At 36.8% G+C, this 27,739-nt stretch overlaps 2 protein-coding genes across 3 annotated transcripts in view; both read left to right on the top strand.

Moving 5' to 3' along the window:
• LOC111512737 (glucose dehydrogenase [FAD, quinone]) overlaps nucleotides 1-23,080 on the top strand; it is a 46,643-nt gene extending 23,563 nt beyond the window's left edge. The window contains exons 6-9 of one of the 2 annotated variants that reach the window (XM_074179011.1): nucleotides 1,200-1,376; nucleotides 11,005-11,150; nucleotides 20,471-20,687; nucleotides 22,740-23,080. In XM_074179011.1, the coding sequence (XP_074035112.1) occupies nucleotides 1,200-1,376; nucleotides 11,005-11,150; nucleotides 20,471-20,687; nucleotides 22,740-23,017 (818 nt within the window). In that variant the 3' untranslated portion in view covers nucleotides 23,018-23,080. Of the gene's footprint in view, nucleotides 1-1,199; nucleotides 1,377-10,953; nucleotides 11,151-20,470; nucleotides 20,688-22,739 lie in introns of both variants that reach the window. The other variant, XM_074179010.1, reaches the window with a different exon arrangement.
• A 4,436-nt stretch (nucleotides 23,081-27,516) lies between these two features.
• The window catches only part of LOC111505240 (glucose dehydrogenase [FAD, quinone]-like), a 49,145-nt gene continuing 48,922 nt past the window's right edge, over nucleotides 27,517-27,739 (top strand). Inside the window, exon 1 of the mRNA XM_074179009.1 lies at nucleotides 27,517-27,667. Coding sequence (XP_074035110.1) covers nucleotides 27,662-27,667 — 6 coding nt within the window. The 5' untranslated portion in view covers nucleotides 27,517-27,661. The remainder of the gene's footprint in view (nucleotides 27,668-27,739) is intronic.

Raw genomic sequence — 27,739 nt, 5'->3', positions numbered from 1 at the left:
GCATCCATGGATGATAGAATAACTTCCGTGATATCAGAAGCACAGGTCGATGGATCATTATAGCTGAAACAAACATCTAGCCAGGGGAACTTTTGTTAATGTTCTGGAAGATCCTCCCAGTCAGCAGATCTGTAATGCCAAACTTTGCGCGGCTTAGATTTTTCTCCAACATGAGTTTGTGGTCAACATGAGTTTGTGATCAACATGAGTTTGTGATCAGAAAACTCCAATGGAGACCTTAGGTTGTTAGGTGTAGATTCAGAAGACTAGCATATTCTCCACCACGGTCCGGAATCCTGGTTGGCTCATTCATAATCTGAGTAAATCCGCATCTCATTGCAAAAGCCCCAGCTTCGCGACCTTGTTCGTCGTTGATATTCAAAAATTTGATCCATTTGATATTGTGGATATTGAGATCACCGAATATGGAAATTTCGGCCCTCCACAAAATCAGGTCCCTGAAGCCACAAGAACTGGCTTGTTGGGATGCAGAGGTCCATAATGCTCCCACCAAAGAGGCTAACTTCTGCCAAATAAACACCGGCGTGTACAGCACGTTGGCGAGACAACACGCGTATGGTATCCAATGTGTGATGGATCACAGAGCGGTCAACAGGCCTCTTACGCTCAAAGTGCGGTGAATATCCGGAAAATTACGACGTATCCATCACACTTTGAATTGAGGCATGCTGCTGACCACTGAACAGCACAGCCTCGATTCGATACGAATGCTAGTGGCTGCTAAAAAGTCACTAGTGAGGCGAGCGAGAAAAGTTTCGAAAAACCCCGGATTCAGCGAGAAACCTCCTTGCTTATTACAAAAGACTCCGCATGTTGCGTATAATCCGACGACTGTTAATCAGGTGAAATCCTTATGGAAAGAAATTCATGAGCAGATACTAGCAGCCAGCACTAGCACTTTTGTATTACTTCCACTAGTTATTTTATTTTTACCACCAACTTCGGGTTTTCTTCCTTTATCAAGTATAAAAACTTTCATACTTGATAATAATGCGATAAAACTCGAAACCGGTCGTAAAATTAAAATAATTTGTGGAAATTAGACATGTTTTCATTCATTTCAATAAAGTGAGCATTAATGTCCAAAAAATAAATGAAGTCATCAATTACACAAAAGAAAAATTTCAGATCATTATCTACCAAACATTACCAATTTTTTCTTGATCATGTTATTGCAGATATTCCAGTTATTCAGGATTTACCAGTAGGAGCTCAGTTGTATGATCACACTGCCTTTCCTGGAATAGTGTTTCGTTTGAATGAAAGTATAGGTATGAATCTACTGAGAGAAATAATCAATCCCTTCACGTATCTTCAATACTTCATAAAATCTAGAGGAATATTTACAACGCCAGGTGAGTACTTCTTTATGATAACAGTTATGTTACCTCTAGAAATCTTGAATTGAGAATTGCAGAATTTTTAAATTGACCCAATTCTAAGAATTATACAGGACATAGTATTCATCGAACTTCAGCGACGTTATTTGCTGATAGTAGGGAAAACATCACAAATTTAAAGAAACATCGTGACTGGAAGTCTACCAATCTCGTTGACAATTCACTAACAATTCACTTGAAAATTTTTTACCAAAAAAATTATCCTATCAAATTTGTCTATTTCTAGTCATGTGTGTCGAAATAACCAATGAAACCATCATTACACTGATAACTACCCATGGATAGTTTTCACGGGTAGTTATCACTTATGTCATAACATTGCTAAGCAACCAACACAATAAAGTTGTTTGACATTTCAGTAATTCAATTTATTTCGAAAATGTCACTTCCTCGCTTTGGTGTTCAAAATGATGCGGCAATTGACAAAATCATTGAAGAAAATACACCAAAAAATACTGTCAATAGTAAAAAATACACTTGGAAAATATTTATGGAGTTTTGTGACGCCAGAAAATATGAATTGGATGGAAATCGTACTCTCGAAGAGCTCGCATTAATACTCAAGGATTGGGCGATTAATATGAGAAAAAAGGATAGCACAGAGTTTAAGGAGGCTACTGTTAAAACCGTATGGAATATAACAAGCAAATTATTACAAGAAAAGTATTACAAGGAGTATAATATCATGCTAGACCCCTTTAAAAGTGTTGCATTCAAACAAGCGCGGAATGCACCGACGCAGCACGAAGAAATTTACAAACAGATCCCACTAAACGCAAAACAAGCTCAGTACCATTAACTTCAAATGAAATGAGTAAAATTATAAACTTTTGGGATGAAAATACCCCTATAGGACTCCTACGCAAATTTTATCACATAGCAGCGGTGGAATTGGCTTGGAGAGGTGGTGAAGGTGCTGCTTGCTTAGTTGATTATTTTCATATCAAGATCAACGGAATATTATTATACGAATTGTTCTTTTAATAACTGTGTGTTCAATAAATAATTTTGTTCGAATTGCAAAAAATTTTCTCACCGAATATCCCTCGAACATTGATAAATAACTCATAATTTTATCACAACTTCCTCAAGCACGTTATTTTAGGTAACATCCCTCCGCCTTCGGCGTCGGGATGTTACCAAATAACGTGCTTTCGAAAACTGTGATAAAATTATTTCGTTGGTTATCAATGTCCTTGGGATATTATAGCTGATAACAAATTACCATGACCATTCAAAAAGTATGAGATGAAAACATTCAATGTGAAAAAGAAACTTTATCTTCTTGTTCTGACATTTAAATATTAATATAGTTATGAATTTCAATATTCAATTCAGATAATAGATTAAGATAGATCCCAAGGCCACCAAAAGTCACGTATTTTCTGACGAAGCAAATGTGGACGATTGAGTACTGTTTGAACTAAGAACACATGCCTACCTGCTAGCTTGCTTATACGGCCTATTTTCAGGTATCAGGTAATCAAGGTACATAAATTCATTACTTACCTCACGTAAATTCCTCAAAAACTTCAATTTTTTTAAAGAAATGTCAGGTTTTAACGTATTAGGAATCACACGTTAAAAGGTAAGACCTCGTTAATCCTTAGCTCGCACAAGTTTCGACTTCTGAGGGTTGTCGTTCGTAGGGGTGCGACAGCTGGTTAACGGAAAAACAGATTTTAAACAGATTTTTAAACAGCATTTTTTTAAAATTACTTTTTGGAAACTAATCATAAAATATAATACAAAGCATAAAAATATTAATCTCTCAACATTTCCTAGTAGTGCCTCTAATCTGCATTATCGTCGTCATTGAAATTAGACAATTCATCACCCAGCCAATCTTGATATTGAATATCTAAATCGTCATTGTCATCATCAGCATTATCCTCATTTCCTTCCGCTTCCACAGTAAAATAGGTGGGCTAGGTATTGTTATAGGGTCAGGTATAAGAGTGGTTGTTGAATTAAAATCTTGAGAGGCATATTGCGATTGAGACGTTGATGAGTGAACATCAACAAGTGACATTAGTGACAGTTTTATGGTTCATAAACCGCTATCCCCTAAGAGTAATTAGGTCGATTCGCGATAAAAATGGAGGAACTACTGGATAAAATCCATAGTTTCGGAAAGAAATTTTCAAGAGTTGCATTAATAACAGCAACATTAGACCGTTATGATATTAGCACTATGGAATTGGCTAAATCATATAAGTACTTTGAAAAAGTCATGGAAATCAATTCCCAAAACCGCAATCCAAAGTACTACAAACTTTTCGAGGCTCTGCCTAGCTATGGAAGCAAAACCTACAACCCAGATTTCAACGACATCCCCTCGGATGAAGAAGAGATCCAAATTGATAAGATCCCACAAAAGTGAGCGGCCCCGCCAGATCCCTCTGGCGAGACAACAAAAAGCACGGCAACTGAGAAAATCCCATCTCAACAGCCGAGGAAAAAGAAGTCCAAAAGTTCCGGGACCAACCGAACAAAAGAACAAAAGACCTCTGACGTCACACCCGGCACGTCACAACGACCGGTTGAGTCGCCGGAAGCCCCCAAACAGGTAGCCCAAGGGATTAACAATCAGACAACAGCCGACCAAGAATTCGAAGAACTCGAACAAATGGAATTAGGTGATGACCCTAAGGTCGAGAACGCTACGGCATCTCGCCACAGAAAAGAAAATCAAAAATCCGAAAGACCGCCGCCGATAACCATCCGTGCGAAAGAAAAGTGGAAACACTTCAATATGATTGCCGCCGCGCAAAATATCACTATTTCGCGGGCGGTAAACACCATTGATGGAATCAAAGTCCATCTAAAGTCCATAGACGAATATAGAAAAATCACTAAAATATTAGACAAAGAAAAAATCCCGTACCACACCTACTCGGTACAAACTGAGAAGTCGCTAAGAGTTGTTTTCCGGGGAGTCCCAGAAGCCCTGGAAATAGAAGATATCAAGACAGAACTACAGGGAAAAGGATTCGAAATCCTTTCCATAGCTCGCATGAGCAAATCAAACAAGAAGCCGATACCGTTCGTGTTAGTCTTAGTTCCTAGAACCCAGGCTAGCATTTACGAGGTAAAAGAAATTCAGAACGTGCGAGTTAGCGCAGAACCACAGCGTCCTAGAAATAGAACAGGACAATGCTACAGATGTCAAAAGTTCGGAGACATGTAACGGAACTGCAAAGCAGTCCCAGCATGCGTAAAGTGCGCCGGACGACATTTAACTAGCGAATGTAAAAGACCAAAAAACTCGCCTGTGCGTTGCTTTAATTGCAAGGGCGAGCATCCAGCTAGCTTCCACGGCTGCCCAGAACGCCCTGAGAATAAGAAAAAGGCCACAGACGGGCCAAATGACGAACGACAGCCCCCAAACCCGAGGACTGTCAGACAAAATTTAGTTAGGAGCGGAGTCTCGTACGCGAGAGCCGCAGCCACTACAGAGAACTCCTACAGCTCTCCCGAGGGTCTCCCAATGGCCCTAGGGCAGCTGCAGGAGATTCTTACGAAGTTCCCGGTACTGCAGTCTATGCTTGCCGGTAATAAATAAGAAACCACAGCCTAAACGGCTGTATCAATTACATTTTCGCTACTTTGCTTTGTTAATTTTAGAAGTTTTTCTGTAGAGACCTATGGTGGTATAGTTGCTTGCCTACCATCAATTCGGACAATTCTCTTAGATCAGATGTCCAACTTTCGGGGCGACCCGAGTTCGTTCGTTTGTTTTCATGTTGGCGTGGTCCTAGATGGCTAACGATGCCAAGAGGCAGTGTAGACACCTCGGTTTCTGACCGAATGTAGCTGATCGCGTTGGGATTTTTACCCGTTCAGTCTGGGTGAGTGGCGTGGAACGTGTCAACAATGGCAGTTTGCACCATCTTCACGAGTAGGGAGATGGGAAGGGGAAGAATTCTCTGACTGGAAGTTAGTCACTCCGAGTCACTCAGTCGGTGAGGAAGCGAGTTGATTGATGGTGGAGAGCAGCGGTCGTTACGGAAGAAGGGCAGAATTTGTCTGGTTTTGGCTTCCTTCTTCCAAAGTTTTATTTAGACCCACAAGACTCCATCGGACGATCACCCTGACGCCCTTCCCGAACAGGGTTACGCCGTTGAGATCAAGTCCATAGCCTCCCCACGACTTTTGGTAAATAAGAAAATAACCTTCGCCAAGAGAAAGTTTTTAGAGAGGACAGATTTTTTTGTTGGAAGAATAGTTTTTATGGAAGGATCGTTCTTGGAAAAATAGTTTTTTCGTTATTTCGGAGGAATGTAAATTGAAGAAGAGACAATTTTTTGAGGAACCGTTTTTGGAACGGATTATTTTGGGAAGAAAGACAAACCATCATCGGGATACGCTTCGTATGATTTTTGATGAAACCCTTTTGAATTGTGGAAGTTTTGGACCCCGCTGAAAATTCATCCAGGAGAATTCCACCGTTGACTCCTACCACGGCTCCAGTGAACAAGTTTTATTAATATTAGGAAACATTTAATTTGTAAAATCTGATTTTCATACTCAGGTATAACTATGTATCTCAACCATATGTAAAACCACCACAGTACTGTGTGGCTAAAAATGGCACACAATCCACCTGATAATTGAGTATAATTTGAATATCCACTAACAGAAACATAATTTCTTTTGAAAAACTGTTCCTGAACCAGTGAAGAGCCAAATTTTAATAAAATTGTATGTGTTTATGTTTCATTTATTTGTCGATTCACACTCATCAACTTACGAACATCTTATGGTCAAGTCTCTAATAGTTCTGGGTATACCATCTGAGTAGTCATTATTTGGTTGCTCAACTTTCCAAGTAAGTACTTTGACCTTTAAATTACTGAAATTTTGTTCGAACCCATAGTGCCAACGAACCCATAGTGCCTACCGACGAAGAGCTGTCGTCTGCATTGTACCATTTAGATAAATTTTTGTTTGGTACATGGCAAAAAAGAAACGTAGAAGAGTGCCGCGACTTCTACCAACAGAGCTACTAGCCACAAGAAGTCGACAGAGACCCGTCTCTGTTGCCGAAAAACACAAACAGAAACCCAAACAGATAAAATTTCCAATTAGATGAAAGGATCAGGGGCCCAGGGCTCAAACATCTGAACTATAAAAGATAACGTGGAAATCTTGAGAAGTAGATGCTTCTAGCTCAATAGTTCGTATGTCTAACTCAACTGTCGTTGAAGATTCTTCAGATTAATTTTCAGCAATATTTAGTGATTTTTCTGTTGAGGAAGATTTCTCGATTGGTTTATTTTTTTGTAAATAGTATTTTTTGTTCAACCCTGTAAATGATTTATAACATTGTTTGTGATAACCGCTTTCGAATAAATCACTCGACAAAACAACGTCTTTGAATGTTTATTCTGTGAAAAGCATTAAATTTACATCAGAATATTCACGAAACACACAATTTGATGGGGAAGCCACTATATTTTTTCAAACACTGCAAATATTTTTATTTTTGTCACATACGTTGTTACTGAAATCACAGCTGCACTCAATTGACACTGTAGATCACTGAATACTCATCTTGTGAGCAGTGTTGCCAGATAAGGAAATTAAAAATGCGGTAGCAGTGTTCAAAAAACGCGGATTTTCCCCAAAAAAGTAGAACTTCATATTACAACATTTGTTTACATTGATTTTACATTCTTATTTCATATGATAACTGATGCTTTTAATTTTTTATCCATATACGGCAAAGGAACTTGAAAGCAATAATATTATTTCCGTTACTTTCATTATACCAGTCAAGTATTTATCATACAAGAACAAAAAAATTTAGAATATTCCAATATAGAACCAACCAAAACTTTTGTTAGCCCAGATATGCCTATTGTACTATATTTAGTACGGTCCTAACAAGTCTCGACATGCAGCGGTTTTTAAGTGCACGAGAGCTATCAGTTTGGTAAATGCTTCAGTATACTTGTAACATTGTGGCTGGACGGACTACATTCAGTTTTTTTGTGTAAAAGTGATAATTTTATTTTTTTTGGAATACAGATATAAATAGAAATGGCTGAGTACGGTATCAACTTTGCAAGGTATGTACATTTCAAGCATAAGAAATCAGAATATATTTTACTAATTGCTGGTAATTTGAAGACAAATGATAATTATCTCAGATATATTCATTATTCAGAAAACTGTTTTTTGTTTGGGATGGCATTTTGGGAATGTACTAAATATAGTACATTAGGAAAATACATGTCTATCAATGTTATTTCATTTCAGAAGTTTTTCACTCAACGAAGCTCTAGCTATGTTGGAAGATGATGCTGAATTAGCTGAAACAGTAGATGAAATTTTCATTTTGGTTACTTGAATTGGTTTGAACCATACCAAGGTGCTGCAACAAATATAACTGAACGATATGTAGAGTTCGGAGTTGGCGCAGGAGTGGTATTGGAATACGCACAAGCCCTGTGCAAAAAATGGACGGACAGAAAATTTCATCTCTTTTTCGACGAATTCTTTACGTCCATTCTTCTAATTGAATAGCTGATGAAAGAAATATTTTACGCAAGAGAGAACTGATTGGCAGGAAATACCCTCATAAACTCTAGAGTTCTTAAGAAAAAAATCGAGGAAGCTATGACTATAAGAGAATTTCAAATCAGAATATAATCGCAGTGAAGTGCGACAACAGCTGAATTTTTCAGGAGTCGAACCTCTGCATGTGGTCAAACGCTACTCGCAAAAGGAGAAGAAGAATATTCAAGTAAGTATAATCAGCTTTTATACCCAGTTATGTATAATGTATAGTTTATTTTTAGGTGGAGCAGCCACATGTCATAAACATGTATAACTCTAATATGGGAGAAGTCGATTGCTCTGACCAGAATATCAGCTTATATCGCACATCTCTGAGAGGAAAAAAATCAAAATCAAATCAAAATCAAATCAAAATCAAAATGTTCTTTATTAACTATTCTCCATACAATTTTAAGGTATTTTTTTTGTGGTGTTTATAAAATATATACAATAAAAAATATATATACAAATATACAAAATGTACACAAGGGTTTCCCCAATGGAGTGGGACAGTGGGAAGGATTGGGATGGGTAGTGAATGGGGTAGAGGGAGTGGCAGGAAAAGACCCCGATACATTTGCGCTCCCAAGAATTCCGCACGGAAGAGAAAAGCGCCTCCACACAGTCCCCCGATGGGACAGTGGGAGACGCCCCCGCTGGTGTTGGCGGTTGGCTCTCCACTCAAAAACGCCTTATATCAGCCTCATCTATAGTTTTCCGCTTTCTGCTGAGGCTTACGCGGAAGTTGTCATTCTGTCGCGTTTCGGTACTTCTCAGAGAATCATTCGTCTGTTTGTTGGTAGCAGTTGTCGATATCCCCCTGAAAAAAGTTCATTAAAAAATCAGGTAAGAGTATTTCTGCTATCACGTCATCGTGTGTGCGTGAATACTCTTATCCAATTTTTCCATGAACTAAGCGCGATTGCATTCGCGCCGTTTACGGTATATCTCCAGTTCTTCATAGACTAGCCCGTGCTTACGGCGCTGTCCATGATAGCTTCTAACTGCCATGACGTCCCTCGTCAGCGCGCTCTTCGGTAGAAAGAACTTGAAGAATTTCTGAGCCAGTCTCCTGATATGGTCGGTGACTGACTCCACTTCTGCCAGATCTAACAGATTGTTCAATGAAATGTATTTGTCACTGTTAGTGCAAATACGGAGCACCTTATTCTGCATTCTCTCGAGTCTCATTAAAGGGGACTTCTTGAGACTGCAGAACACAGGACTCGCGTACAACATAGCCGGCCTAATTATTTGTTTATAAATAAGCAACTTGTTGTCAACACTGAGTTTAGAGTTCCGTGCAATGAGCGGATACGTGCGTTTTATCGCCGCACCTGCTCGTTGGATCGCCATACTCAAGTGTTCCTGGAAGTTCAGGCGCTTGTCCAGGATCACTCCCAGATATCTCGCACTCTTCTGCTCGTCAATGCACTTATCTTCAACTCGCAACTTCTTGAAGATTTTCACATTCGTGAATTTAGAGGAAAAAAATGGTATACTTATTCCTTTGCTTACTCACAGCATTGACATGTGCGTTCAGAATTCTTGGCAATTACATAAAAAAAATGGAGGAGTCCTAGATCAGCTAAGTTTCAGAAGACGAATTGCCGCAATATTACTGATTCAAAATAAAAAGCAAGCTACATACCAAAAAGGACATTCGAGTAGAACACAAGGTATTGATTTGCGTTACGACCGGTTAGACCATCTTGTGATTCCGCAGGCAAAACAGACCCGATGTGGATACTGACATGAGAAAACAACAACAAGATGTTTGAAATGTGACATTGGAGTACACGTCAAATGCAACGTAATATTTCATACAAAATAATATTTTTTTTCGTAGTAGTACATCTACCTAATGTACTATATGTAGTACGGTCTTGATTTTGTATTTTTTATAAAATTAAACTTGAATTTTTTTTTTGTCGTGAATGAGCTTCGATTTCTTCAAAATTACTTCTTGAAAATTTCAAATAATCCTATAGGCATATCTGGGTTAGTATAGTTACTAATTTGTTGGTTCGATAGGAATATTATAATCACTCCTCCTACCTACAGAGGCATTGAAATTGAATTTAGGGAATGATTGGCCACTTAGATCAGTATGTCTACCTGTAAAAGGTTTTAAAATAGTTATCTAGTGAACATATATGAAAATAGAGCATCAGAATTCACGTGAAGTTAAGTAATTATTTTGGGAACTTTGAAGCATCTACAAATCAATACGGCCGACGGAAAGTGTCTGGGAGTATTGGCGAGTTATTTTAAAGGATATTGCCCAAAATATAAGTAAAAAGTAGCTTGGAGAATTCATGTGAAGTAAGTAATGTATTTATGTACCTTGATTACCTGATACCCGAAAATTGGCCGTCTGAGCAAGCTAGCGTGTAGGCATGCGTTCTTAATACATACTAACAGTACTCAATCGTCCACATTTTCTTCGTCAGAAAATAAGTGACGTCTGGTGGCCCTGGGATCTTGAACTATAAGGATTTCAATACGAATAAGGATTGAAATGTTCGAAATTTAATTCTACAAAGAAATATAATGTAGAAATGTGTCTCATTGAATTGTAATTCTACACGGTTAAAAAAAATGAACGCAACTCGTACAAAAACACTTTCTTTGGATTCGAATACTTCAAAATTTTCTCTACCCGTCCAAAAAAACACTTTTTCCACAATCAAAACTAAAGATCTTTCCTTCCCGTTCTTCAAGTTATGATTGTGGCAATAGTGTACGAGACAAATGTCTCCATTAGAGAAATTTGATTCATCATGAAATTTCATAACTGATGATTAAAAAATGTATGCATGTTGTGAAAAGGATTTTAATTGTTTCATTTCATTTAAATTCAAGTTATTCAATTATTCCGTAACATAAAAATGGGCCTCAATGTTTGTGACAAAAATATACAAAATATTTCATTCATTTGAAGATAATCTAAACAATAATTTTCCAGATGGATTTGAAACACTAACCTATATTAGAACTAATATTTCATCTGAACCAGATCCATCGTATCCCGATATGGAATTGTTTGTTTACTCTGGATCGTTGAATACTGATTATGGCTTGAGTTTTCGGAAAATTGTCAACGTACCTCCTGCTATATACGACAAAATTTGGAAGCCTCTGGAAGGCAAGCCTGTGTATCAAGTGAGTGGAACTATTTGCCCGAGAGGTAAATACCTCAAGCGTTAACTAAAAGTTATTTCTAAATTACAACTATTTTATACTTTTAACATATTACCTACTTATATGCCTATTTTCAGGCATGAAAGATAGGTATGAATTCATTAACTATGAAAATAAATTAAATTTTTTGAAAGTACCGTAAGTATAATTAATTATTCTTACCAGGAAATGAACAGATTCAATAATGGCAAATTATTCATAAGATATTGTTCATAAGATATTGAGAGTTTTTGAATTTGTTTATTTCCATACTCTCCAACAGGTTAAGTTTCAAACCTTTCTTCTGAAAATGGAGGGGCTTGTTTCATGGTTGCACTCCTGTCCTTCTGTGATTGAAGGAGTGGCATATGTGAAATTTATTTTTTCATTCTGGAAACTATATTTGTGTTCCTTTATACGAGCTTTGAACTGTCTTCCAGTTTGACCTATATAAAACATCGGACATGACACCCACATGAGATGATTCATATACTCCCGATTTTTCTGAAAGTGATCTTTTATCTTCGTTATTCTTAATGTGCATGCCTAAGTTGTTGTTGGTTTCGAAAGCAATATTCACTCCTTTGTTGTGCGGAAAATCTGAAATATTTGTAGTGGGTTGGCCTAAGTAGGTTAAGGTTCTATAACTTTTATCCTATTCTCTTCGAATTGGGTAAACTTCCTTCAAAGCTTTGCTGTATAACTTTTTTGATAATAAAGAATGTATTAGACTGCTATCGCAATTATTGTTGACGGGTATTTGTTTTATTATTTTCAGTTCTGTATTGATATTCGCTTCCGACAAGGGCACATTTATCAGTCTGTGGATAATACTGTTGAATGCTGCTATTTTGTGGTGATACGGATGGGTGGACGAATTATGAATGATAATATCTGTATGTGCTAGTTTATGATAAATTGAAAAATCATGTTCGTTGTTAACTTTCGTTATTGTCAAGTCCAAAAAATGTATTGAGTCGTCCTTTTTCATCTCTATAGTGAATGTGATAAAAGGGTGGAGAGAATTGACGAAATTCAAAAACTTAGTCAACCTTCTGTTCGTTTCTGTGAAACATACTAGGATATCATCAACATACCTATATCAATACACGAAACTTTTCACCAGTGGGTTACTGTGTATTTTTCATTCCAAATTGTCTATGAAAATCTCAGCCACAATGGGAGTAAGTGGGTATCTTATCATGAGACCATCAAGAATAACAAAGATAAAAGTTCAGTTTCAAAAAATTGGGAGAATATGAATAATCATGTGGGTCATCTCCGATGTTTTATATGGTCAAACTGAAAGAATTTTCAAAACCCGCAAAAAGGAACACAAAAATATTTTCCTGAATGGAAAAATAAATTCCACTTATGTCACTCATTTAATCTCAGAGGAACATGAGTTCAACTATGAATTCAAGCCCTTCATTTCCAAGCCTTCATTTTGTTACGTTTCAATTTAGCACTAGATCAAAACTGCTCCTATGTGACCTTTCAAAATACTACCTTACCTTTTAAGATCTTTATTCAAAGGATATTAACAATGTAATTCAGTTACAAGTTGATTTTATTCATTTAACATCATAGTAATGAGAAACTTCCGATCCATAGAAAACTATACCTGAAATGTACAAGAATATATGTATGCTCCCTGACTAACTGCTTTGACCAGTACTTATACATTCTCCTATTGCCAATCGACGTTGGAGATCCGAACTTCCTCGCTAGGATGAAATAGATGTTATTGTTTGTTTCTCAGTTTACTTCACTTATCATTTTTCAGCCGTTGTCTGCCTTATTCTCTATACCTTCCCAAGAATATTTCTTGCATAGATTGTTATTTATCACTTCCAGAAGGATTACTTTCATATTAGAGCCATATCGCCTGAAAAACAATATTAGTTAGCTCTGGGTTTCTGAATACTGTTTGATATTTTCGGTAAATATTCTGTACAATATGAATGCTCAAATATTCGTACTGAATGGGAAAGTGGTGGCGACTTACCTTATGTGTTTCTATTCCATGGCATGAATAAGGATCGGTAAATAGTTGAAAATAGGTTGGAGTCACTATTTTTGTAAACATTCAATTACAAGGTTAAGAGACAGCTGTTGGTTGACATCCGCCGAACTTTCGTAGTGTCGTTCCGACGAACTACACCGAACTAGTTCTACAGTTGTTCACGGGTGAGGGATTGATCGGTTACTCAAATTGTCAAGGGTTGTTTTAGGGTTGCATTGCTTTGAGAAGGAGTTTTGATGGGTCATGGACTTGTTGATGATGTCTCGAGTGGCTGTGGAGGAATTGATAGATTTATGATGTTGTGCACAGCGCCCCCTTGGTGCTTGTAGTGTAGATTGGACGCACTGTGGCAACAACTGGTTAGCTGTCAGATGTGGCAGTCTCTGGGATTTCGGGAGTTGACCTTCGATGAGTTTGGTTCGGAGTTCAAGCGTACCATGAGACTGATTGTAGGATATATATGGTTGTATTTGTGCCATCCTTCACGGGAATTATTTCTACAAGTCAGGATTGTATAGTGGAAGACTGATTGGTCATTTTGGTGTGGATATTTGCAGTCTGAAACTTAATCTCTTTTGAGGATTTGTGGTGGTTACCGAACTCGTGCCAGGTGGAAGGATTTCCGAAATTAGATTCATAAGAAACAGAAGGCCCTTAGCCACTCATCAAGTCCCAGTAGGACTTCCGTGCAGAGCACCGCACACGAAGAAACGTATAGAAAACCCCTTAGCCAGGGGTTTTTCGTTTTTTTTCCTATTTTCTTTTTGGGTCTCATTTGGAGATCCATTACTGGTCCAGCTTGTTGTGCCCTACAGGGTGATCTATCTCGGTGGTGCTGCAGGGTGTTCCATCTCCGCCGTACTAAAGGGTGATCCACTTCCGTCGGACCACGGGGTAGCTTAACACCATATACCGGGTGGTGCAAAAGGAGCACGCAAGTTATAATTGATTTATTTGAATATTTGTGATATACTGAGTTATTTAAATAATTGTTTGCCCTTCTGTTTATTGATACCTGTTTGATATAGTCTTTGTTTATTTATACCTGATTGATATAGTGATGCATTTGTGAAACGGAAATTGAGGTATTTTCTTCCCTTCACGATTGCTTGTTGACACAGATGCGCCTACGCCTGAGCTCACGCGACGCAAACGAGTTTGTCTTAACCTTCCAATACTAGTATTTACGATTTCACCTACTCAATTTTCGTGGTTGTTTTACTCGACATATTGTAGTTTTCTTTTGAGCGTCGTTACTACCGTAATTTATGGCTGATTGAATTCGTGGTTATATACACCGCGCTCTTGTATTGACATTTGAACATCGCGTAGTAGTGTGAATATCGCATTGTTGTCTTAGAAGCGTTGTTGGTTAATCCATGTAAATTAGGATTACTGAATAAATCATATTGGGGATTTTTATCTTTTATTTCCAATATTAATTGGTAAGTTATTGATATTGTGAGTTACTTAGGGTATCTGGAGGATTAAATTCACCTGGCGCCCATTAAGATCTATTTGAAATTTGCTAAGTTGTTTAACCCACTCCCGTCTCCACTGTTTAGCTTAGCCGCGGATACCCATCTGTCTTATTTGTTACCGACAGATGATTTAGTCTCCTCTTGTGGTTTGTGAGGTGACAATTTGAACAATTAACTCAATGAATGAGTAATTTTCATATAACTCTAAAATTCCTTGATGGCTGAATAAAAGCCAGCATAAGAAAAATTGAAATTCATAACCTCTAATCACGATCAACTCAATTATCACAAAGCGCAAATAATTGAACGAATTTCTATTACTGAATAACAAAATCCAGGAAAACGTAAAAGATATAGTCGAATAGATTTTAGCTAATTTACTATAAATGAAGATGATATGAAAACAACGGTCAAAACGTACCAGATATCAAACGTTCTCGCCAAACGAGAATATATGAATGGAACAAAACATTCGTTACACACCACCTGGCTTTGGAGTTTTTTGAAGTTTTTGAGATACAAATAACTAAATATCCAGTAAAAACGACAGAAAGACCTTGAAATTCAGAATCAAACCGCCTGAACTTGGTATCTTAGCAGAAACTTACATCACTCTATACAAGAAAGGAAGGATTGAAAACCCAGGTAGTAAACCTTCTCCAAGTTTTCTCATCATTCGACTCATATACAGATATGAAGTGGATCCAACCCATTGAATGGAACGAACTATTCGTTACAACTATTGAAGAATGTGCAATAAAATTGAACATGTATTGAATATTGAAGTTATGCAATGTATATTGTATGAAATGAAATCGTCTCAAAATAGGTAGTGCAATCTGGAAAATAATATGCAGAGTGAGGTCAATATTGTTCAATATCTCGCCAATTGATATCAACAAGTAGAGAACGGATCGAGTTGGAATATGAATAATATGCTATAAATGAAATGTTATAAATATGCCATAAGTGAATATGCTAATAACTTGTAACTTTCCAGTACTCCTCCTTGAACAAAACGATAAAATATCCGAGTAAATAATAACTTTCTTGATACTATACACAATTCTATCATATATTTATCAAATACGATCAAAAATTCATCCATTGAACGAAATAATACAATTATTTCCAGATCATTACCAAACATTCGAATTCTCACTTCCAAATCAGTAAATGTTTTTAGAAAGAATAATATCACAGTTGCCAAGAAGAATATTTCAACCATTTTTTAATTATTCAGCGGAATGAGAACTCCTAATGAAAATGAAGGAAAATTCTTATGTAGTTTACAAAATGCCTTGCATGGTGTGTAACATATCATATATTGGACAAACATCAAGAGCACTGAAAAATCGCATCTTTTCTCATAAAAGTGATTGCAGGAGGACCATGTGCATTAGATGTGCATTATCAGAACGTGTTACATCAAATAGAGTTTTTCTAGAAATGACATAGACGATAGATTCATCAATAAAATAATCGATTTGAATAATCTCAGCCAAATGTATGCTTACATTCTTGAATATCAAAAAGAAAAATTTTCCCCCATGAAATTATCGTCACTCTCAGTCAGTTCCTTCAGTCACTTCCTCTCTGTATATATTTTTAAAAAGGCTAGATTTTGGCCTCAATTTTCATTCACGCTATTTTGACGATATCAAAAATATAGATTTGAATAAAAGTCACTTCTTCATTCTCACATGATCTTGCGCCATTCTATCCAGCAAAGCTAAAAATCATTGAAAGAAATTAATGAATGGCAAACACCATACAGCGTTGTTGCAACCTACCACTGATGAAATGGTAAAAATACCGTTTGAAAAAATTAAAGGTGACATTTTTGAACCGTTCAATCAATCCTTGAGAAAAAAACACAGATTTAAAAAATGTATCGTTACATTATCGAGAGGTCATTTATAATTCATAAAACATATCAGTTCGTTCCTGTCCCAATCACTATTTATAGTTACGGAGTACACCAATCGTAACATATGACCACTTCACGTAAAGGGAGAAAGAAATATTAAGAGCAGATAGTTGTTTGTTCACAGATGGATCAAAAACACCTTCCAGTTCTGGTGCAGGTGTTTTCAATCGCACACCCAGGACAGAGATATCAAACTGCCTAGGAACCTTTGCGACTTTATTTCAAGCGAAAATGTACGCTATTGAATTGTATGCGGAGAGATTGGAAGAATCCAACCTCATACACAAGTCAATAAATATATTCTCGGACAGTCATGCGGCGTTGGAAGCTCTGGGCTCCTACCTAACAACGTCTAAATTGGTAGTAAACTGCCAAAAAAGACTCTCCTCGATAGGAAGACTAAACAGAGTGTCTCTGGTCTGGATTCCTGGCCATACTGGCCTGGAAGGCAATGAAGCTGCTGACTCTCTTGTGAAGGAGGGTGCTGCAAACGGCTTCATTGGACCAGAACCTGTCATTGACATCGCTTTGGACTTTGCCAAACAAACACTTAAGACCTGGATGGCAAGAAGAGTTATGAACTTCTGGCAGAATCTTCCAGGATTGGCTCACTCCAAGGCGTTTATTCACCCTTCGAAGCTTGATTCCAAACAGTTGTTGGACTACAGTAGGGATGAACTACGATGTCTAACAGGCCTTCTTACAGGTCACTGTCATTTGAATCATCACATACAGAGATTTGGACTGTCGAAAGATAGTGTGTGTCGCCTCTGTCTAGAAAATAATGGAACTGCAGAGCATATACTTTGTGCCTGTCCCGCTGGGAATCGAATCAGGTTCTTTGAGTTCGGCAGATCTGTACTCTCAGCATCTGACCTGAAAGACCACTCACCATACAAACTAATCGGCTTCGTTAAGAGGCTGGGTTTATTTGGACGAGTGTTTATGGATGTGAGCCACAATAAACCCTTAAGGGTTGCGGTGGAGGGTCGAATAGACCCACTCACTTTAGACCTATCCACCTACCTACTTCACGTAAAGACGAATGCTTTCATTTACCTAGTTCACCGATTTATACGATGGACTCATCCATTCGAATCATTAGCCCGTTTCTATGGGTCGAAGTAATCCATCAAGAAATTTTCTGTTGATTTTAAGAACGCTCCTATCAAGTAAATGTTGATGTCCAGTAGATTCGAATTGAAATCGTTTAAAACTAATTGCAATAATAGTCCATCCAATTAACTGAAACATTGTGGAAGGTTTCAGATCATTTACCTCTAGTCTGAGATAGTATTCACTTTTCCATACATTCTTCAAAATGGTTCAAACCTATGGAAAGTTGAAAAAATGAATGGCCTAACCTAGATTTTATTCAGTATACATAGTCACCTGTGGTTAAGATATTGAAAATTTATTTCAATATTTAGAAGCTACCAATTTTCCAACTTGGTATAATCCAATGAATGTTTTTAAGCGATGTCTCGAACTCAGCTGGATCAATAAAAGTGATAAAAATATCAAAACTGCAGGCTACCGTCTCTTATAACTACTCTACATGTGTCACGCCTTGTATTTCTCATCGACTAATTGATTCGATTTGTAAACAATTTCTCATTGTTCCACAATATGGCGTGAGGGTTGCTACTAGGGATTAGAGAGCATAGCTCCTAGGGTAGGCCGCCAGCTTTCAAACAGTGAAGAAAGGCGTGGGTAAGATGGAGGGTAGAGCGCCACCCGCTTTATCAACCCTGGAGCTTATATAGCATACAAAACAAAAACGGGAAATTTACTCTAAACGGTAACCGATTGAATCAAACTCGATTCCAGTTGAAATGTTTATAATTCCTTTCCCTAAAATCTACACCTTTCTCAGTTGGTTTCAAACTTGTCAACAAATCCCTCGATTTATCTGTCAGTTTATAAATTTTACCAACCGTTTCCATAGGACTCCCCCTACAATATTGGCAGGAAGCCTTGAGCTCCTGAGGTCACAAAATGTCAAATGTGAGAAGATATTACTAATCTAATTGTGAACAATACCAAAATTTCATAAGATATAAATTATATTACACCTATAGCACAAATGTTTCAATTATAAGGGGACTTAATGAACCCAGGCTCCCCAAAGAAGAAATGAGGATGTCTCTTCAATACTTGAGACGTTGCTGTTTTGAAGTTATACCTTACCTTAGATATAGCTATATCGCCAACTTATAGTAGGTTGATGGAATGAATTCATCTACATAGGCATAAAAGCATATACCCTACACTAATATTTTTTCCCTTTTGGGCAGGTTTGAGAAACATAAATCTTTGTTGAGATAATTAATCAAGCATCATAAATCTAGTCTGAACTGATAAGTTCTTTGTTCCTATCTTAATAGCTAAGCTTATCTGTGTGTGTCTCCCTAGAGGTGGCTTGAAGAACAAGAGTTATCTTAGAGTTCAAAACTCAGGTCTGCAGTGTTCTGTCGGTACAATTGTGATCGGCTCAACAGCGGGTAACTAATAACTACTGCTACTACTGTATCAAGCATTCATGCAAGGATATCTAGTCTTACAGCAATACTAACACGAGGAAATGGTATCCAGATAAAAGAAAGGCTAAAATGAAACAATTCATATTAGATGGAAACGGTTCACTGGAAGTGATGTCCAGGACGATACGTCTGGATATAATAATCAGGCCCATTATCTGAATGTATGAGTTGTCTCGTTGATGAATACCAACTCACCTTTGGTGTCGTGTGGCCTAAAGGTTTACTTTTGCCCCAAGAACCCCAGATTCAAATCAGTAAGATTCTGTTATCCATAAGAAATTGAATCCAACAAGTGAGTTGAATGTTTTCCCAGCATCCAAATGTCAAGAATAAAACAATTCCCTATTCTTATAAAAGATGATCTTACTTTGTTAATACGGAAAATCGAGAAGTTTGGAGATAAATTCCAAAATTAGCAAATGGCTACCAAAAGTACCACAAAAAATTTTTGAATCCCGGCGTCAAGATATTCATGGAACCAAAGTCGTCAATTCACCGTTCCCTCAGAGCACATAATCCTTATAGGAATCGAATATGTGTTCGAATATGATTAATGCGTTCGAATATATCCTTGTATAGTTGTTTATCAGTGAATGAGAACTAAACGAATGACGAGGTATTAAAATATTCCAAAACCTTCATGGAAGTAATAATTTCAAGTCTAAATAATTGTCGACCTCAAAACAGAACAAATGACAAAATGAAACCGTAACACATGGTGTTGAAACATATGCAAAATTGGACATGAAAGGGGTGGAAAATGATTCAATATGACCAAGAAGGTTTTACGGTTTTAGTATGTTTCGAAATGAGTATTTCAATCTACCTTCTCGAAACTATTTGAGAGAATGTGTGATTCTCACCAAAGCTTATTACCTGTATAATTTTTATTATGTTGGATACATTAAAATTTCGCATTAGATCCATGATTGACGGATGTTTGAATAATCACACTACTCACTCCCGCTTTGAGTTAGGAAGGTGAGTATCAACACATACTCAAAATATAAGACAGGATAACTGACCTGAAAGAAATTTAGTTTGATCTTATATCACCACCCACAATGATGTTTATTGTTATCAGAAACGGGTTTAGTGTACGATTATATATATATATATATATATATATATATATATATATATATATATATATATATATATATATATATATATATATATTATATCAACGTGGGTTCAAAAAATAAAAAAATCACTCCGATTCATTATTATTAGCAGTGATCTACAATACGATGGAAGAATAACATTATACAATAAATGTAGTTTCTATTCATCTCGATAAAAAAAAATCTTTCATTGTACAGGTTTTTCCTATGTTGGTTCATCCAAAATCCAAAGGACACATGGAATTGAAATCGAGGGATCCATTCGATTCACCCAAATTCTTCGCAAACTATCTATCGGATCCTGAAAATCATGATGTTAAGACTTTCATAGCAGCAATAAGAGAAATTCAAAGGATCAACGATAGTCCATCGATGCAAAGATACGGAGCCAAACTAGTTGACACTAAAATACCTGGTGAGTGTATGGAATATCAAACATACAAAACTGATCAGCAAATTCTTCTGGTTCACAATTAATTCGATTATATGCTGTTCACATTGTTAGCAATAGAGCATGGAACAATCTTTTGATATAGAAAAACATGATTGCAGACAGTCTCCTCTTCGTCCAATTCAAAACTTCGTTCTGACAAGCATTTCCATTTCTCAACCAGATTTGAAAACCAAGAACCCTCTCGAACTGAAATAATTTCACAACAGATGGCATTTTGATTAAGAGCTTCAAAATGACAGAAATATTTTCAGTACATACAAAATAACAATTTTATTTGAATTTGTAATTTCAGTTTTTTGTTCAAATAAAATCATTGTCGGGTATTCTTTTTTATATTTTTTCAAAAATTTTGAATCAATTCATATTATATTAGACAATGGAAGTCCGAACTGATGAAATACGTCCGAATATTAGATGAATTTCGATGCCAGTAATCTGTACGAATAGGCTATGATGCAGTATTTTCGATGTGGCGGCTTCAAATGGGTCGAATATTCACCATCGTTGAATGTTCACGTCTCGGGTACTTCGAGGAATTGTGTTTGAAATATTTCGAGTACTTGCACTATACGCATGGTGACTTCCCGATGTGTGCCAAATACCAAAATCTGCCAAATTCAAAAGTTTCCAGATTGATGACAACCCTGTTCACTGAGGAAAAATACGATATTCGTTATCGATAACTGACACAGACTCACTCCAGCCGCTTCTGGCATAAACCTCAAGTTTTATGGGTTTTTCTGGACCTATTCAATGTTTCATATGTCAATCAATAATACTCCATGGCTGCACCTCTGATAATGGCGGTTGCTTATGACATTCCACTCACCCAAAAAATACCAACCATATCACTCCTATTCACCTCCACCCCCGAGGTAACCGATAAAACTCCAACTATGGCTTTTTTTCTTTCAATAAAGGCTTCACCCAGCCAATGAGACCAAATATACATTATCAACACCTCCGCCCATGTTGCGGCGACCATGCTACAATCACTTTCAGTATCATAGCACCATTTTTTTCTCGATATCACGTGAAATTTCGAGTTATCAGAAAGCTAATTTTTCATTCTCCAAAAATCGTTAAAGATTTCTAGGCTAGTCTGGAATCGTTTGGGGTTTATAGGCCAGATAGAAATCACATGAAGTTTCAAGGTCAACCAAAATTGTTTGTGGACATACACATACTACGCTTATATTTTGTTTGCAATGGAAAATATTCCTCCTGACGAAAATCAAGTAGTTTTCATAAAATAGCTCTAAAACAACGCATTTTAAACTTATCATTTAAACCTTTTTCTTTTAAAAAATTATTCAAATACTTAAAAAAGAAGAATGAAATAATGCATTCAACATTCAAAGGGATACGTTTCTATTTCACCAATTGGCAACATTGGTTATAGCTAATAAAGAACAATGAATCTGTTACCTGTATGAGACAAACAAAGATGGCATATTTCAGAGGCGTGCTGTTCTGTTTACTTATGTTCCAAGTTCCGAGACATTTAGTGACATATGACATTTTGTGCACTTAACCTATTTTCCTCTAGATAAATAAATAACAAAACAACTGTTGTTTATGTGTCTTGTGGAGGTGGTATTGAACTATAATTTATATTTTGCCTTAATTGTTGATTCAAAAAGATAATTTTCTTTTTTTAAAGTAGAATATCTAGGTAACCTGAACTCCGATCTAACATTCTGAGCGGTGTTGCCAATATGTGAATTATAAACAAATCCCTTTGAAAATTAAAACCCAACATTTGAAACATCAATTTGAATACTTTTCGAAGTGAATTAAAAAAACTCATGAATTAAACTCAACTTTTTTTGTTCAAACTGGCATTTGCTGTAATAACCCAAATTGAGGAACATTCCCCATTGCGGCATACACTTACTACGATGCGGTGACATTCGAAGTAATCCCCTTGCTGTGTAGTATGCCAGTATAAAAATTATAAAACGAATAACACGATTGCGAATGACTTGTTTTCAAATCATGTTCCATTTTCAGGTTGTGAGGAGTACCAGTTCAATAGCGACAAATACTGGGAATGTTCTCTGAGAACTATTATCGCAAGTCTTTATCATTATGTTGGTGCTTGTAAGATGGGACCTGAAAATAATGGAGATACTGTGGTAGATTCATATTTGAGAGTTCATGGTGTGAAACAATTACGTGTGGTAGATACAAGTGTTATACCACTTCCTTTAACGGCTCATGCTGCTGCCCCGGCATATGCAATTGGAGAGAAAGCTGCAGATGTAATCAAAACTGATTGGTTTCAATGATCAGCTATTCAAATTTCAATTGAAATTTCTGTTTTAATTTGTCAAATAAATATTCTGTTATCAGTGCTCTCCTCATACCTTATATCCATCTTCTTCAAAACGATGAAAGAATCATATATTACTGGAGTTCTATCCTAACACTTGAACAATTGAACAATTGAATTCAGCAGTTTAATCTTCCTCCTGAAGATGATCACTTGGTGATTCAAACACGTGTCGAGGTATTGAAAATAATGGTTTGGCGTTGCATTGAACTTCAGTCATATCTATTACTACACCAAACGTTCCGAACAGTGCACAAATCATATGATCAATGATCCGTATCAAAAATGTTGCTTTGATCTTCGTAGTCCCTTTATCTGATTTTTTTTATTTCTAAATGTATTTGAAATATATTCATCATACCATTTATGTATCCATCCTGTATAGGTTTGATGGGAAACCTACTGAGTAGCCTGTTGGCTGAAGTTTTCATGGATGACTTGGAACGAAAAATACACGCTGGTGAGAAATCGACATATGAAGATGTCGATTACATTTCAGTATATTTCATAGAAACAAATTCACAACTTACCAAGTTCTTTGATTTCATCAATTCTCTTCATCTTTGCATCACCTTTCCTATGGAGGGAAAAGAAAACCGTACATATAATGGAAGTTCAACTGATCTCATTCATTTCAGTCGGTTCATAAATGAAAAAGTTGAATCAATTCAAAAAATTTCATCAAAATTGAAAAATAAAGATTCCGTAGGTTTGGAATTTTCCAGAGTGAAGTCCTTGGACTGGAAAATGTTAGGGTGTCAAAAAAGTAACTTGTTATGAAATTGAATTTCTAGCAGAAATTTTATATTCTGGATGAATAAAAAGATATTCTGTTTTGGAAAAATGGGTTGAAAAATCACAATCCAGTTGCGTCAACTGAAAATTTGACACCTTTTGGCGGACGTGATTCTGGGCACCTGTCTTTTGTATTTACAGTGACACAGAGCACCACTACATCAGCAGCTGCAGAAGATACGGTAATCCAGGAGTATGTGTTACCTAGACAAAATAGGTAGCCAGAAAGACATACTTCACTTGATGTTTCTGGAAATGAAGTCTATTTATCAACTGCGAATATAATTCACTATCTTGAAATTCTGAATCAATATATGAATGAAACATCTCCCACCAATATGCAATTAATTAATTAAACCCCGCTTTTGAGGAGACGACTTAGTTATTGGATCAGCTTCACAACTCCCCAACTGAGTTGAGAAGCTCTCGCTCCTGAACTGAATTTACAGGGATGTCATTTGGGGTCGTGAACTCGACATCCATCTCCTCTGTAGACTCGCTCCTGAAATAAATTTACAAGGAAGTCAATTGGAGCCGTAAGCTCGGCATCCATCTCCTCTGGAGACTCGCTCCTGGATTAAATTTACAGGGAGGTCGCTCCTGAACTAGATGTACAGAGAGGTCCGTTGGAGTCGTGAACTCGACATCCATCTCCTCTGTAGACTCGATCCTGAACTAAATTTACAGGGAGGTCAGTTGGAGTCGTAAACTCAACATCCATCTCCTCTTTAAACTCGCTCCTGAACTTAATTTACAGGGAGGTCAGTTGGAGTCGTAATCTCGACATCCATCTCCTCTATAGACTCAGCGTCAGAAAGAATTTTAAGTATAATCTGACCATAAAAGTCCCACGAGTAGCTAGGGAGAGAAGGTCAATCACGGCAGAATCCCGCATAACCGTGACAAGGCGATGCTACGACGAGAGGGCGCCCGATATCAGATTCAGATTCAGATACTTCATTAACCATTTGTAGCCAAGCTGTGCTTGGATATGGCAAGTCATATTACACTTAGTAGCATATTATTAATGTTATGCAAATCAATTTTAAAAAAATTAGAAATTCGATAAATTATTTTGAAAGTACAATATTCATACAGGGTCATACTTACATACAAATATTAACATAAATTAGGTACTTTTGCAATAGTTTTTTCATGAAGTTTTTACGAAGTTTCCGTAAAAACAGCTGATATGCTCAGTGTAATTCATCCTCTCGGCACGGATACACACACCTTAGGATTTAGCCATCATTGGGATGCCATTAAGTTAGGGAATAACAGAACCACAAGTGATTCTGTCATTACCGTATCCAGCGGGGTTACGTGGAAGCAGGCATCCGATGGCCTAGTTTATATAAGAATAATATTAGAAAGCATTCGCCGTGCAAGATTGCAGACCCGTCTCAACACCGTAGAAGGAATTCGAAATAGATTTGGATTCATCGTTATTATTTTCAGGTCCTTAGGAAACTCCCGTGATCATAATTGTATCCAGGCAAAACGTTATTGTTCTCAAAGGAACAACAGATTACTGTATAACGTACAGAACAAACAGTACGGATGGCCTGATACGTTTCAGTGAAGCTGACCATGGCGCATTTCTACCCTAGGAATACAGACAGGATCGGAAAAATCTTAGATAAGCAAAAACTGAAAAAAGTGTTCAAGCCCACCAGGAAAATGCAACAAAGTCTGAGATCTGCGAAAGACAAAAGTGATCTCCTATCAGCTGCGGAGGTACATCGTATACCATGCACCTGCGGAAAAGTTTATATCGGTACCACCAAAATATCCATGGGTACAAGGCTGAATGAACATCGGGGAAACTGTAGATTAGGTCAAATAGACAATTCGGCAGTAACAGAACACGCACTTATTGAAAGTGATCACACGATACCTACTGTTTGAAGATGTGAAACTACTTGCTTCCGATCATGGATACTAAGGTCGGCTTGTACGGGAAGCCATAAAAATCCATAAACATACGGAAAACTACAACAGAAAAGAGAAGGCGGTAACGCTTAACCGGATTTGGTATCCCATACTGTAAGATGCTAAAGTGGCAACAGCGCAATGAAATGTTACGTTATGAACAGGTAATAACACTTCGGCCAATAGCAACGCATCAACAAGAAAGGCGGACTGCCTGGGTCAACGTAAATACAACCTACGACCTAGAAATCACCAGTCCTCGGTGAATCATCAAGATGAATAAACCTCTGAAGAAGCCAGTCACTGGTGCTGGCGAAACGTTAGGATGCAGTTCCAAACTACGACTAAACTACGGTTAAATCTTCCTCTTGAAGATGATCACTTGGTGATCGAAACACGTGTCAAGGTGTTAACAATAACGATTTGGTGTTGGTATAAAATTCCAGTCATTCATAACTACACCAAAAGGTTCCAAACAGTGTATCACAAGTAACTAATTGCTGTCTCTAGTTTCCAATACATCCATTAACGTAAGAATTTTTCCAGGAAAACATCCTATTTTGGATTTTGACAATCTTGGTGATGCAGGATTTTCCCCAAATAGACAAGCCATGCGCATGTTAGCTTATCAATTTGCTAAAAAGCTGGAGCTAAAACACAATTTCGGCCACGAAAACGAAATGGCTGGAGGTGCATAGTTCAGAAGTTTTATTGGATGAAATCTGGAGCTGTTCATCAGACAAGCTGAAGGTTTATCCGTGAAAAGCTGAAGGTCTCAGTGGAGAAGAAGTCAATAACTTCTATGCTCTTTTGATCAAAGTTCTGACCCAAAACGAAAATGGATGAAATGATATCTTTATTGTGTTATTTCAATATAAAAAAGAATGATTGTGTGATGTACATGTTGAAACTCAATGTGAATGTCCCATAAATGCTTGTAAAATTTAATTTAAGAAAATATGATTACCTATGCATGTTGAAAATCAAAAATATATATTTTAGTCGAACAAACGCTTTAAAAATTCAATTATGATCAATCATTAATGTGATATTAGAATAATTATTTTCCAATGATAACAAATAAAAGAATAAAAAAATTACAATTTTTTTTTATAATTATGACACATGTTTTTGGAGACAATTGCTGTTTCAGGAGTGAAACTACCTAACATTTGGTTTGGGTTTTTGTTTACCTACACGGTATATCCTGCACTGCACTGTAGGCATCTATCCTTCTCCCTATTTTCATGGTGGGGCAACTATCCATACAAGTAGGCATCAAAAAAAATGTTTCACGAGAAGCTAATTTTTGCAAAAACTGTATATGATAGGTTAAAAATTAATAATAATATTTCAACATGAAGGATTGAACTAGCTACGTTACTGAAATTATTCGTATAAAATTATTATTTTTCAAATTAGGGGGTTATTTCAAAAAGTGGGGTATCTATCCCGGTTTTACCCTACGTGAAGTTCTTAAAGCTACTCTTATATTCAATTTTCTGAATGTTCAGACAAACCCATTGATGTATTTGGTAGTTTTTCGTTATTTTCAATTTCATACGTGAATGATCTGAGAACACTAACTTGGTTAGTGAGACGAGAGTCGAGATACCGTGTTCATATTGTTGGCTCATTTGAAATTATTGATATAAGGACATGACTTATCGAGAAACCTGTGAAACTGACTTTTGAATGGTTTTGTCAATAGCGATAAATGAACAGTTTGGAGAATTTAATTTGTTGAGAAAATTAAATCGGTCATTAACTAACTACTAAATGAGTCGTGTAATACAATTGTTGATAACTGTTCAGGTGTTTTATTATTATATGAAGAGTCTTTTCTTCATACACATCTAAGTGAATTACCAGCATGAAGGTATGTATAGATATTAATAAGAACTCCAATAATGATGGCATGAGTTTTTTCTAGCTTGGGGATTGATGAATA

The sequence above is a fragment of the Leptinotarsa decemlineata genome, unplaced genomic scaffold, assembly GCF_025532065.1.
Source record: "Leptinotarsa decemlineata unplaced genomic scaffold, Ldec_3_MD MMD2_tig00004307_RagTag_RagTag, whole genome shotgun sequence".
NCBI classification, from domain to species: domain Eukaryota; kingdom Metazoa; phylum Arthropoda; class Insecta; order Coleoptera; family Chrysomelidae; genus Leptinotarsa; species Leptinotarsa decemlineata.
This window is presented reverse-complemented; position numbering and strand designations above follow the sequence as displayed.